At 50.8% G+C, this 12853-nt stretch overlaps 2 protein-coding genes across 7 annotated transcripts; both read left to right on the top strand.

Annotated features, from left to right (window-relative positions):
* The first annotated feature begins 3158 nt into the window (after nucleotides 1–3158).
* Gm5111 (predicted gene 5111) lies at nucleotides 3159–4298 on the top strand. Its single transcript, NM_183309.3, has 2 exons — nucleotides 3159–3408; nucleotides 3585–4298. The coding sequence occupies exons 1-2, from the start codon at nucleotides 3391–3393 to the stop codon at nucleotides 4137–4139; spliced, it is 573 nt and encodes a 190-aa protein (NP_899132.1). The 5' UTR covers nucleotides 3159–3390; the 3' UTR covers nucleotides 4140–4298.
* A 3298-nt stretch (nucleotides 4299–7596) lies between these two features.
* Nucleotides 7597–12796, top strand: Repin1 (replication initiator 1). 6 transcript variants are annotated; one of them, NM_001079901.1, is made up of 3 exons: nucleotides 7597–7766; nucleotides 8505–8690; nucleotides 10007–12796. In NM_001079901.1, exons 2-3 carry the CDS (start codon nucleotides 8546–8548, stop codon nucleotides 11656–11658), a joined length of 1797 nt encoding a protein of 598 aa, NP_001073370.2. In that variant the 5' UTR covers nucleotides 7597–7766; nucleotides 8505–8545; the 3' UTR covers nucleotides 11659–12796. The 6 variants fall into 6 exon arrangements, with proteins under 6 accessions (NP_001073370.2, NP_001073371.2, NP_001073372.2 ...); NM_001079902.1 differs by having other exon boundaries at nucleotides 10010–12796; NM_001079903.1 differs by having other exon boundaries at nucleotides 8576–8690.
* Nucleotides 12797–12853: the final 57 nt, after the last annotated feature.

Raw genomic sequence — 12853 nt, forward strand, 5'->3', positions numbered from 1 at the left:
TCCTGAGTCAGAATGTGGGGGAGTCCTCACGTTGTGGGTCTTTCACAAGCTGACCACCAGCCATCATCTGTCTCTGCTTCCTGACTGCAGAGACAATGTGATCAGCTGCCTCAGGCTCCTGCTGCTACAGCTAGCTCTGCTTCCTGCCATGATAGACCGTCTCCTCAAACTGTGATGTGAGATAAACTCTTCAGGAGCCTGTGTCAGGTGGTCCATGGCAGCACTGAGAGAGTTACCTCCTTTACCCCCTAACAACATTTGTTCTTCCACTGTCTGTCATGAAGAGTCTCATCAGGTGTGAGCCCTTTGACTTTGACCTTCTCAACTTCTAGAACTATAAGAAGTCAGTCTCTGTTCTTTAAAAGTCTCCAGGTTGGGAGCTGGACATGGTGGTTCCAGCCTATAATCCCAGCAGTGGGGAGGCTGAGGTAGGAGGGTTCCAAATTCCAAGCTAGCCTAGACTACATAGACTGTCTCAAAACAAAACCAAATCCAAACCAAATAAAACATTACCCACTATTGATGCTGGAGAACTGGTGGGCTGACCAGCACAGATATTTCTCAGGCCCAGATCCAGGGCTTTGAATTGGCTCACCCCAACATCCAGTCCATCTATGAATTGCTGGAATGTGTGAAGGGGCCTGTCCTGCAGATCCAAAACAACAAGACCTCCGTGACACAGAATGACAACAGGATAGGCAAGAGGAGCCCCAGTGCAGTTCCAGTATTGATGGTGTGGCAGAAGGCAGAGGCCTCGTACCAGATCTATGAATCATTATAACGAACATTCATAAGCAAGGATGTGGGGACAAAAGGCTATACTGTGGGACACACTATGACACACTACAGCTTCCATAACAGAGATTGTTTTGTTTCTCTCTGTTTCAGGGGAGGTTGCCAGGGTGGAGGGTGGGTATGAGGCGGGGGAAGATGAGTGGGACTGGGTTGCATGATGTGAAATTCACAAAGAACCAAAAAGATATTAAAAAAAATACCCACCCTCAAATCTGTTACATAGGAAAATACAAAAACTGCTACATGTCTGAATGAGTAGTTCTCAAGCAAGAGGACCTGTTCCCACTGTCTGTCACTGGTACTTCACTCTAAATTCCACCCGTGACTAGAAAAAGCCACTTGTACTTCTACTGCCTGGGTCCAAAGAGAACCATGTGTGTATCTTAGTTTTGAGACAAGGTCTCCTGTAGCCCAGGATAGTCTGGAATTTACTATCTGGTCAAGGGAAGCCTTGAGCTCCTGATCCTCCTACCTATATTTCCTTAGTGCTGAGTTTACAGGCATGCCACCACCTCTCTTTATGACTGGAAGTAGACTTGCCATTTGGAAACGTCAGAAGTTCCTCACTACTTGGAGCCTGGATGATCAGTTCAACTTGCTTGGTTGATTACAATTCCATGAGGTGACTTTTGTCCTGATGATCACTGTAGGTGACCTTGGAGAAAGGGACCATAGCTTTAAGAAAGAATTAAACAGGCCTCAAATAGAGAGACATTCTCAATTACAAGTTTTCTGGGGAAAATGCCTTAGCCAAGGGGGAGCCTGGCATGGGGAGGGTTTTTTTTTTTTTCATTTTTGCCCCAGAAAATATGAAGATGTTGTTTCTGAGTTTTTGCTTGTATTTGCTAGTATAGTGATCCTGGATTATCTGGGCACACTCACCAGTGCCTTTATACATTGATTGATGCATGGAAATTCCATGCAGCAAAGTGACACTGAGGCTGGACACTTTGCTTTGCAGACGGTGGAAAGGGCTGTGAGCCAAGGACTTGAGGATACAGCTGCAAATGGGGCAAGGCAGGGAAACAGGCTTTCCCTGGGGGAAGATGGCTGTCCCATCAGACACCTTGATTTCATTTTGGACTTTTGAAAGGGTGAGTGGGGTTAAGCCGGCAACCTGGTGACATTTTATTACACCAGCTCCGAGGAGATTGGCATGAGGGTAGTACAGGCAAATCAAAATTTGAATCCAGGCAAAACTGAAGCCAGAGAGGAACCACAGGGCATCATCTGGCCAGACAGTGTAAGACCCTAAGGCCTTAGTACTGAGTGTGCGACCCCCCAAAACACAACTTGACGATAGATCGTTGCAATGGCAAGAGGTTTATTGTTCCGATGCGCTTGGGGTTGCTCAGCCTCACAGGGAGAGTTAACCCCGAATTCAAAAAGCACAGCTCTTTTATACTCTTTTTGGGGTGGGTTGAACAGCTATATTATAATTTGTCAGCAAAGCAGCAGTATATTTTTAAACTCATTGGTTAACTATTGTGTGGTAGGGGAATTCTGGTAGCAAGGTCAGGGAAGTTTGCGGTTTTTCTTGGGATTCAGTGCGGGCAGGGTAGGGAAATTTTTCTGAGAACTGTTACTTTTGTTATGGCTATTTTTCGGAGAACAGCTAATCTTGTTTTGGCAGCTGAAGACTTGGTCTGGTCATTCTGACTGCTAAAACTATACAGTTTGGAAAGTTCCTTCAAAGGAGGCGGGGCTGGGTGGTCTTGAATTTATTTTGGATTCTACAACAGCACAGCAAAGGCCCGTTGGAAGCAATTTGTGACTGCCCAGAACTGAGTTCAGCAGGTATTCAATGTGTCTGAAAGTGGCTAGTTCTATCAGTTCATGCTGTGGCATTGGTTTGGATGATATTAAAAATTACAGGGGAGGCATGGGGTTGGGTTCAGTTAATAGTGTTTGCTGAGAATGCACAAAGCCCTGGGTTCAATACCGAGCATCCTATAAACTTTGTATGGCAAAATATACCTGTAATCCCATCATAAGGAAACAAGGCTGGAGGATAAGAAGTCCAAAGCCATCCCTGGCTTCATAATAAATCTGTGGCCAGTCTAGGTGACATGGAACCCCATCTGCAACAGACAGACAGACAGACAGACAGACAGAGACACACACACACACACACACACACTCAGGCAAGGGAGCCGTTTACTGCTCTCAAGCAGGGATGCAATGTGTCCTGATTCACCTTTAAAAGTGTCAAACTGATTAAGGGAAAGAAAAAAGGGGGAAGCTGGAGAGAGGAGCAGCTGCTTGGGGTGGGTAGCAGAGCCTCGTGGCTGTGGGGGCACCCACACATACTCTCTTCCTCTGCAGGAAACCTGAGGTACCTGCTGGCTTCCTTCCTACCAACTGTATTCTGTTTCTTTTTAGCAGAATAGACTCCAGGAATTGGGTTGCGATAGAAAAGTGTCTCCTGTAGCAGAGCTGACATCCGATCTCCACCCAAGGCTGGAGGGCCTCTCGAGGCCTTCCCTTTCCCGTGCAGTATGCATGTCTTCATGCAGCTACAGCTATTTTTAGAACATTATAGCTGAAGCACTCTGATCTTCTCCACAGAGGACATCCAGAGCATTTCCATCTAAGATGCTAACCATTGGAAAGGTAGGGGCTGATTTAGAATGTTTGGGTTTGTGTGTGTGTGTGTGTGTGTGTGTGTGTGTGTGTGTGTGTGTGTGTGTGTGTGTGCGTGTGTATAGATAGAATCTAGGGCTTTAAGTGTGCCCAGAAAGCCCTCTACCACTAAACTAGATACCCAGCCCTCTTCTTTTTATGGACAGAGTCTTGCTTTGCAACCCCAGCTGACTTCAAATCTAAGATCTTCCTGCCTTGGTCCCTTGAATGCGAAGATTATCGATGTGTGCTGTCATTCCTCGCCTCCCAGTTTGCTTTCTTTTGTAACAAAATACCTGCAATTGAGAAACTTACAAGGGAAGAGGTTGACTTTGGCTCAGCATCCTGAAGACCGGGAAGTCCAGGATGTCACTTCTGGTAAGGACCATATAGAATTTCACAATGTGGTGGAACTCAAGAGGCATGCGTGGAAGAGAAAGCACAAGAGGTATCCTTGCTTTGTGACAACCTGTTTCCATGAGAACCAACCCTGCCCAGTAGGAAAGGCCTTAATTAGCCTCTCTACAGCCCAGCCATCCTTAAAGTCTCCCATCACAAGGCTTCTTCATCTCCCTCCCTCACTTCTCTCCATGCAGGACTTGGACCTGGCAGTCAGTGTGTCTTTTAGAAGGAGTCAGACATCCTTGCTCACACTAGACTTGCTTCAGCTGTTTGGGGCTTCTGTGGAGAACTTTCTTTCCTCAGTCTCAACGAATTCTTAGTTGGAGCTGACTCCTGTAACAAAATCTGGATTAGCCAGAGGAAATCAGATGGCTTCCCCCTATTTTCCTCAGGTGAGAGCCACTAAGGGACGAGTAGTTCTCAAGAAGGTAGCCTTGAATTTCAGCCTATCCAGTGTTGCAATAAACAAGAGTGAATTCTAATTATTTTATTTTATTTTATTTTATTTGGTTTTTTGAGACAGGGTTTCTCTATATAGCCCTGGCTTTCCTGGAACTCACTTTGGAGACCAGGCTGGCCTCGAACTCAGAAATCTGCCTGCCTCTGCCTCCTGAGTGCTGGGATTAAAGGCATGCGCCACCACGCCCTGCTGAATTCTAATTTTTTATCATCAGTTTTCCACTGTGTTGGAGACCTAACCAGGGCCTTCCTGGTAATCACGCTGCCTCTGAGATATACCCCAACCCAAACTGTGACAAGGCAAGGGAAAGGACTTTGAGCCTCTAGGGGTGGCAGCTTGTGAAAGGTTGGTGGGGTTCATAAGGGGCAGCCAGCAAAGCTTGATGATGGTTTGCTTTGGTACTGTCTCCGGCCTCCCAGGGCTTCAAGCTGTCCTCAGCACCGTTGCTATCCTCAGTGGTGGGCATCTTCTGTCTCGTAACAGGCCAGGAAGGACAGAGTGCCTTTCTGCATCTACTCCTTAATTGTCCTCGGCCCCAGCAGCAATCTTTGTATGGGAAGGTTCCCGCTCTGGTCTCTCCCACTGTTTTCTTTTGTTCACCAGCTGGGAGAGCCAAGGAGGCAGGGTTATGTAGGATTTTACAGCCAGTGGCTTGTCCTTTACCCAGGTCTGTGTGGGATTTGCCTATTGCATTCTCTCTCAGAACAGCTCTGAGGGTCCTTCGATCGGCCTCACACATGTTGTCAGAGGCAGCAGTTAATATGCAACATTACAGGAAATCTACTACAGTGAATTCTCCCATCTTCTCCCACAACACCTCAATTCTAGCTTTTCAACAGCCAGCCAGCCACTCAGAAATCATTAACCAGGACTTTTATTTCCAGTGACGATATACTACAGTTAAAAGCCTCTCACCATTTTCTCTCATTCTGGGAAGCCAGCATAGGTCATGAGAAGACTCAGTGCCTACAGAATAGAAGATGTTTCATTTTGATTAAATATTTGTGGTATACATAAACTAGCACTGCCCACACATAAAACTGCAGTGGTTAAGGGTGAGGCTGGGTAGTGCTGCTGTGTTCTCATCACCCACCCACCATGCAGCTGTGTGGCCCCTGGCAAGCCTCTGAACATCTCCCAGGCTCAGAATGTCATTTGTAAAATGAGGAGCAGAGAGTTTGTTTCATAGGGATATTGAGGGGATGAAATGAGTTGTGTATTTGAAGAGTTTATCACCACACTGGACATAAAAATCAAGTCTTCCTGAGGGTTTAAGCATCCCTATAAAACATGCAGGTGAAACCAGTGGGTCTTACTGCATGCTCTTCTGCAACACACTGTTGTGCTGGACACATGCTCTGCCGATGCCCCTTCTATATTTGTGGTGAGGGAATCTCTATAATCTCAGCTGTACTTCCCACTTATTAAGGACTCCACAGTAAGAGGAGAAGTATGACCCACATAGTGCAGAGATGCACATCTCCACTCTCTCCAAACACAAACAGGGTTTCATAATATTGACACGTTCTAAAGTTCATGTGGAAAAACAGAGGAGCAGTTCTAGACAAGGAATTTGAAAATCAAAACAAGACAGAATCATCGTAGGGAATACTGAAACCGTGAAGTGTTAAAATCCACCGTCTGCAGTGAAACTATCATCATAAAGAGTAGCGTGGCCTGGGCAAGATCACTCTCCAAACACAAACAGAAAGGTGCACACCAGAAAGAAAAGGATGGGCAGGTTTTAGCACATAAAGCCAAAATTTTATCACTTCAGAAATTAGCGTTGCTAAGTGAGGTGGGCATGCCTGTGATCCCAGCACTTGGCAGACAGGCCACCGGGTTTGGGTATGAGGCCAGTGGGGTCTGCACAGTGAGACCTTGCCTCCCACCCCTACACCCCCAAAGAACAATCTTTTGGGGAAAATATTTTCCACACATATGACAAATGAACATCTTTAAGCATGAAACCCAAACAACCATCCCAACTTCCCAGCCTTGAAAGTGAGCAAATAGAAAGTCAGGCAAAGATAAATTCTCAGTAGTCATAGCATAAACTGGTTTAAAAAAAAAATCACACAAAACAAACAAGTCAGGAAACCAGCAACCCAAGAAGCAAAAATTGAAGCAAACAGTCATTTTAATTAAATTTGGGAAAATAGCCCATGTTGTCAAGGAAATGGAAAAAAATGGTCATTTCTCAGGGATAACTGATGAATCTTGTCTTTGACCATCTGTTTCTACCTCCAAAAGTTTGAACCTGGACATGGGTAATGAGACATTAATCTATAAGGACATAGGAAAAATATGTAATCGATTTGCATATTTATACAGCCATTAAACTATATATATATATATATATATATATATATATATATATATATGTTTTAATATAATATATAAGAGAACAACGAAATGGGAGAAAACTTACAATATCTTAAGTGAAGAGCCAGCATGTACAGTTGCAAGGGATAACCCAGGCTTCCCCAATATAAAATACTATTCAGAACACTCGAGTATGTCAAACACCGAATGTAATTGGCTTTAGGAGGCTAATATATGAGAGGGCTAGATGGCCCTTGGGAGAGATTTTAAAAGTGTTTTTTTTTAAAATAATTGTACAATTCAAAGCTTGTCTCTGTTGAAAGCATGAAAGGACACGAAATTGCACTGGTCTGGAAGTTCCAAGATGGGGTTCTTTTGGAAAGCCAAGGCCACCTGCTAGTGGGTGGTGAGTCATGGCCACAGGCTTGCACCTGCCTCCGCAGACGCCACACTGGCTGCTGTGCGTTTCCAAGGGTAAACGACCCATTTGTGCCAACAGCCACCTGGGCCCGGCCTGCATCTCTAGAGCTTAGGCCACTCCGGATCTTAGTTGTGGGAATAGAGGGCCTTGCAGAATTCACAGTTGCGGGCCATTCATTCTTCATCCAGATGCGCTCTGTTGCCGTGGTGCTGTGTTCCAGCCCTAAGCTAGAGCGGACTGGGCAAAGCCCCAGGCTCGACGCCAGGAGAACCGTTGGTGCCCTGTCTAGTTCTCTCTGGCTCTGAGTTTTGAAAAAGACAGTAAGGGTGGACCAAACACAGTGACCACAGCCTGGCCACAAGGTGGCCCAGGGGCGAGCATCCTTTTCTGGGCAGAGGGTTAGGAAACTGAAGCTCGGGCCGGTGGCCAAACCGGAGCTGGTGGCTGCCATGGCGATGGAGCCGGGGGCCCTCCCTGGCCTTGTGCCGGAGCGGCAGTGCAGCGGGGTGACCTGGCCCGCCCCGCCCCCAGGCCGCGGCCGCCTAGCCGAGACTGACCCTCCGCAGCTCCTGTAGTCACGTGGAGCTGGGAACCCAGCGCGTGGGGGGAGGTTGGGGACGGGCCTGGCAGTTGTGAACTCGAACCTGCCGCTGTCGCCGCTGCGGGGCGGGGAACCGGCCGCAGAGGCCGGCCTGGTGCTCTATGGATGGGCGCTGCGTCCCTGGAGGGCACGCGGGAGAGGTATGGGTCGAGTAAGGGCGCAGGGGCCACCGAGGGCGTGCGAGGGCAGCTCCACCTGTGGGGCGCGTGACCGTGAGTGTGTGCGGCTGTGGGGTTCGCGCGCGCGCGCGGAATATGAAAGGGGGGGGGGAGTGTTGAGGCGCGGGGCGAGCGCACCTGCGCACAGGCTCCGCGGGCTGCGCTGTGCGTGGGACCCGAGATGGCCCACTGGCTGGTCCGAACCGGTCCAGCGAGCCAGCAAATGTGGACGGAGGACACGCATCTATACAAAGGGGGAGTGTGTGGGCCTGCTGCCACCCGGGGCTGCCCTAGATGACCAAGGAAATTCTGGAGAGTCCTGGGCACTCTGGCGCTCCCTGCGTAGACCCTCGGGAGACAGGCCTGGAATTTATGTTGCGCGGAGAGTGGGGGAAGGGGAGGCAATAGGGATTCCAGAGTTACTGCCTAGGCAGCCCTTTGGCCACTGAGAAAGAGCCTTGCAACAGATGGAGGAGGCTATTCTTCTGGGGCCCTACCAGGCTAGGAGGTGGCCTCCAAAGGCAGCACTGTGCTTCCTCAGTAAAGGGTCATGCTCATGCTTTATTTAGTTCAGTGTCCGCTAGGTCATTCGACCAGGCTGGGTATGGAGTTCAAGGCTGAACTCTGTAGCCTTGAATCTGGGAGAGACTGGGTGATGACACAAACCTGCCCTGGCTTAGCGCAGAGCCTCACACTCGTTCTTTTCTCTCCCTTCCCCAGGTAAGGCTGACCTCTCAGCAGTTAGAGGTCTGAGCTCTGCCATGGGGATAGGGATGTCTTTATTGCTACAGTTTTCTCTGTCATCCGGGGGCTACCGAAGTGTGGGCCGAAGCAGCCGAAGTCTCCCCAGGAACATCCCCAGAAGGAGCTGGAAAAAGCCTCACCCCCAGCTCTTCAGTCTTCAGGGTAGAGTTTGGCCTTTCTTGTGCCCTCAAACCAACCCATAACTCCAGCGCTCATGTCTCCTATACTTGCAGGACAGGGATGTACTGGGGAAGGAATCCATTCTCCTATCATGGAGTCTTCCCTGGGTTCAGGCGGGGGTGGGAGTTGGGGGTTGGTGGGGTTGAGTCATGTCTGTAGTCCCCCAAAAGAGAGCAGGCTGTAAAGGAATTCAGGAGGTTTTGCCCGGACAGAGGCCACGAACAGACATGAAAAGGTCCCTGGGAAGTCTTACTGCCACCCCTGAACTGACTCTGTGTAGGAGGCTCTCAGGAATCTGGGTTCCCCTGTGGGGTATAGCTGAAGTGGGGCAGTCCTTGGCCCGGTTTGGGCAGGACCAGGCAAGGGACAGAGATTATGATCTCTTCTTCCCACCCCTTTCTTTACCCCAGTAATCCCTAGCCCCCTTAAGAGATGCTGAGCCAGGGTTCTCCCTCACTCCAGGGGAGGGGCAGCAGACTGTGGGTGTTCCTTGGATTGAGAAGTGCTTGCCTCTCCCCCCTCCCCCCAATGTCCCAGTTGCAATTGCTTGGGTGTGGGTGGAGAAGGGCTGGCAGGCAGACTGTGGGTAGTCTGGACAGGTGGTGGCCTGGTGTTAGTCTGTGCTAGTAGAGGCACCTTGCCCACCTCCCAGGTCTGAAGAAAGGCTGTTTTCACTTGCTCTCCAGGCTTAGAGCTGAGCTGGGGAGGCTGGAAGTACCTTCCTCAAGGTTTTAGTCAGATGGTTTTTGAGGAGATCTCCACACACCTAGGTGTTAATGCGGAGCACACAGTGGCCTGGGTGTTGACAAGATCCTGTCTTGTGTGTCCGCCCCAAACCTCCCCCCATCCCGTCCTGCCCCCCCCCCCCACCTTTGGTTTGCTCATCGTTTACAGTATCACCTCAGGCAAGTCCTACCACTGTTTTATGCCCCACACTTGCTTCATGTGCCAATTAGGGAGCTCTGGTGTGGTAGAAGAAAGTGCTTGCCACAGGGAAAGGCAATAGGGGGGTTGCGATATGTAGGGTACAGTAGGAATATTCAAGAATATTTTCTGTAAGACCTCCTGACACAAGGTAGATACTATGGGAGAATCCCAAGGAATACCAACATGTCTCCCTTCTAGAAGTTTCCAGGGCAATAAAGATACAAAGCTATTCCCTAAGATAGAACCGTGAGGGCAGTTCCTAGAGGGAGGCGTTCTTCTTCCATGGGGTGGGAAGGGAGAAACTGGGAGCACACACTGGCCTGGGGATTGACAACAGTGTTCCTGCGGTGATTGTGCTTTTCCACCCTCAGCAGAGGAAGAACCGATGCTGGAACAGCGCTGCAGGGGCCCCACGGCCATGGGCCCAGCTCAGCCCTGGCTCTTTTCTGGGCCCTCCCAGGAGTCCTCCCAGCCCGACAGAGGGTTGAGGTACCAGGGCAAATCAGCTCAGCCAAGAGGCCAAACCCCAGGCAAGGTCCATCGTTGTGCCCACTGTCGGAAGCGCTTCCCGGGCTGGGTGGCCCTGTGGCTTCATGCTCGGCGGTGCCAGGCCCGGCTGCCTCTGCCCTGCCATGAATGCAACCAGCGCTTTCGCCACGCCCCCTTCTTAGCGCTGCATCTTCAGGTTCATGCTTCTGCAGTCCCCGACCTGGGTTTCATCTGCCACCTATGTGGGCATAGCTTCCGAGGATGGGTAGCCCTGGTTCTGCATCTGCGGGCTCACTCAGCTTCAAAGCGGCCCATCACTTGCCCTGAATGCGACAGACGCTTCTGGCGACAAAAACAGCTTCGAGCTCATCTGCGAAGGTGCCAGCCCCCTGTCCCTGAGGCCCGGCCCTTCATATGCGGCAACTGTGGCCGGAGCTTTGCCCAATGGGACCAACTGGTTGTTCACAAGCGGGTGCACGTGGCTGAGGCCTTGGAGGAGGCAGCAGCCAAAGCCCTGGGTCCTCGCCCACGAGGACGTCCCGCAGCTCCCAGGCCTGGTGGAGACGCTGTGGACCGCCCCTTCCAGTGTGCCTGCTGCGGCAAGCGTTTCCGCCACAAGCCCAATCTGATCGCCCACCGCCGCGTGCACACTGGTGAGCGACCACACCAGTGCCCAGAGTGCGGGAAGCGTTTCACCAACAAGCCCTACCTGACCTCGCACCGGCGCATACATACCGGCGAGAAGCCCTACCCATGCACCGAGTGTGGCCGCCGCTTCCGCCACAAACCCAACCTGTTGTCGCACAGCAAAATCCACAAGCGCTTGGAGGTCTCAGCGCAGGCTGCCCCACACCCCGAGAGTCACCAGATTGCAGCAGAGCCTATGGCACAACCTGCACTTGGGGTGCCCCTGGGGTCCCCGCGGACCCCAGCTGAGGCACCTGCGCTCCTGCATAGCTGCTCCGACTGCGGCCGCAGCTTCCGGCTGGAGCGCTTCCTGCGGCTACACCAGAGGCAGCACACAGGGGAGAGGCCCTTCGCCTGCACAGAGTGTGGCAAGAACTTCGGCAAGAAGACGCACCTGGTGGCGCACTCACGCGTGCACTCCGGCGAACGTCCCTTCGCCTGCGAGGAGTGTGGTCGCCGTTTCTCACAGGGCAGCCACCTGGCAGCCCACCGGCGAGACCATGCACCAGAGAGGCCCTTCGTGTGCCCGGACTGCGGCAAGGCTTTCCGCCACAAGCCCTACCTGGCTGCGCACCGACGCATCCACACAGGCGAGAAACCCTATGTGTGTCCCGACTGTGGCAAAGCTTTCAGTCAGAAGTCCAACCTGGTGTCCCACCGGCGCATCCACACAGGCGAGCGGCCCTACGCCTGCCCCGACTGTGATCGTAGCTTCAGTCAGAAGTCCAATCTTATCACACACCGGAAGAGCCACATCCGGGATGGCGCCTTCTGTTGTGCCATCTGTGGCCAGACCTTTGATGACGAGGACCGACTCTTGATGCACCAGAAGAAGCATGATGCCTGAGAGGGGCCGTAGGCCTAGGAAGACAGGCCTGGATATCCTTGGCAACAGGGTGTCAGTGGTCCGGGTGGGGTACCTACACTGATGCTGCTAGAGGAACAGGTAAAGATCCCAGAGGGATAGAGGAGACAGTGATCTGGGCTCTGTTTAGGAATGGACTTTCCCCTAGGTATCCAGGGAACCCATTTTAGAATTCGGGGGACCTGGCTTTGAGCTAGTTGGCCCCCAGCCCCAGCTGGTTTTTCTAAGGGTCAACTCAGACTGCCCTGTACCCTGGAAAAATAGCAATAGCAGCCCCATCTACCCTTTGAGTCCTCAACTAAACACCAGTGGGAAGAGAACCGTTCCATCCTCTGGTGTTAACGCCTTAATGTCCCCAGTATTTACTATGAGTTGCTTCAGGTCATTTTTTGATTTTTTGTTTTTTCTTTTGGAAGTAGGTGTGGTATAGTCGTTAGTAAATGAATCCCTGGGCAGGGAATATGGGCTGGCCGGCTGCACCTTGGTGAACCTGCTGGTTAGGGCAGCAGCAGAGGTGAGGCTGTTCCTCTCTCTCTCTGTCTCTCTCTGGTCTCTGTCTCTCTCTCTTTTTTTACCAGAACCCTTCTGCAATGCCTCCTGCATAGGTCCCAAGATGTGTAGCGATCCATCCCTGGTTAGCAATTCCATCAATTTCTTGCATATTATCCTCCCAGGACATTGATTTACTCCTTTACCAGCCTGGCTTTTTTTTTTTTTTTTTTAATCTGCCTGCTCTCCCCTAAGTATAGGCCTTCCTGGTGGTTTTGTTTAACCCCATGACCCTCCCCAACTCTTCTCAGAGCTTTGGGGGTTATGTGAAAGGCTGACTAGTTGAGGGTTTAGCTGCAGGGAAGGTCCTGGGTAGATTTCCTTTTTAAGGTTCCCAGGGTGTGGATGCCAGCCTCCACCCATGCACCTGGGTACTGGGGCACTGTTACCTCCAGAAGGCACTACTTCTATCGTAGGGCGAGTCTAATTGTTAGACATTTCTTACTTATAGTGATTGGATTCTGCTTTCCTATGACTTCTGCCTACTGGGTCTTGTTTTGTTCCTTGGATCGAAACAGAACCGTTTACCCACCTTTACAAACTAGAGAATAAAGATTTGGTTTTAGAACTAGTGGCTGGTGGTGTTCTTTTCTGTGAGAGCTGTGGTGATGGGGGAGGAAACACCACT

This window comes from Mus musculus, chromosome 6 (assembly GCF_000001635.26).
Source record: "Mus musculus strain C57BL/6J chromosome 6, GRCm38.p6 C57BL/6J".
Taxonomy (NCBI): Eukaryota; Metazoa; Chordata; class Mammalia; order Rodentia; family Muridae; genus Mus; species Mus musculus.

Excerpts from the sequence above, each read along its gene's own strand:
- Repin1 (NM_001079903.1), top strand. The coding sequence starts at position 7,728 with ATGGATGGGCGCTGCGTCCCTGGAGGGCACGCGGGAGAG. Across the intron at positions 7,767-8,575 it reads CTGGAGGGCACGCGGGAGAG|TTTTCTCTGTCATCCGGGGG; the intron begins GTATGGGTCGAG and ends TTATTGCTACAG. Across the intron at positions 8,691-10,006 it reads CCAGCTCTTCAGTCTTCAGG|CAGAGGAAGAACCGATGCTG; the intron begins GTAGAGTTTGGC and ends TTCCACCCTCAG.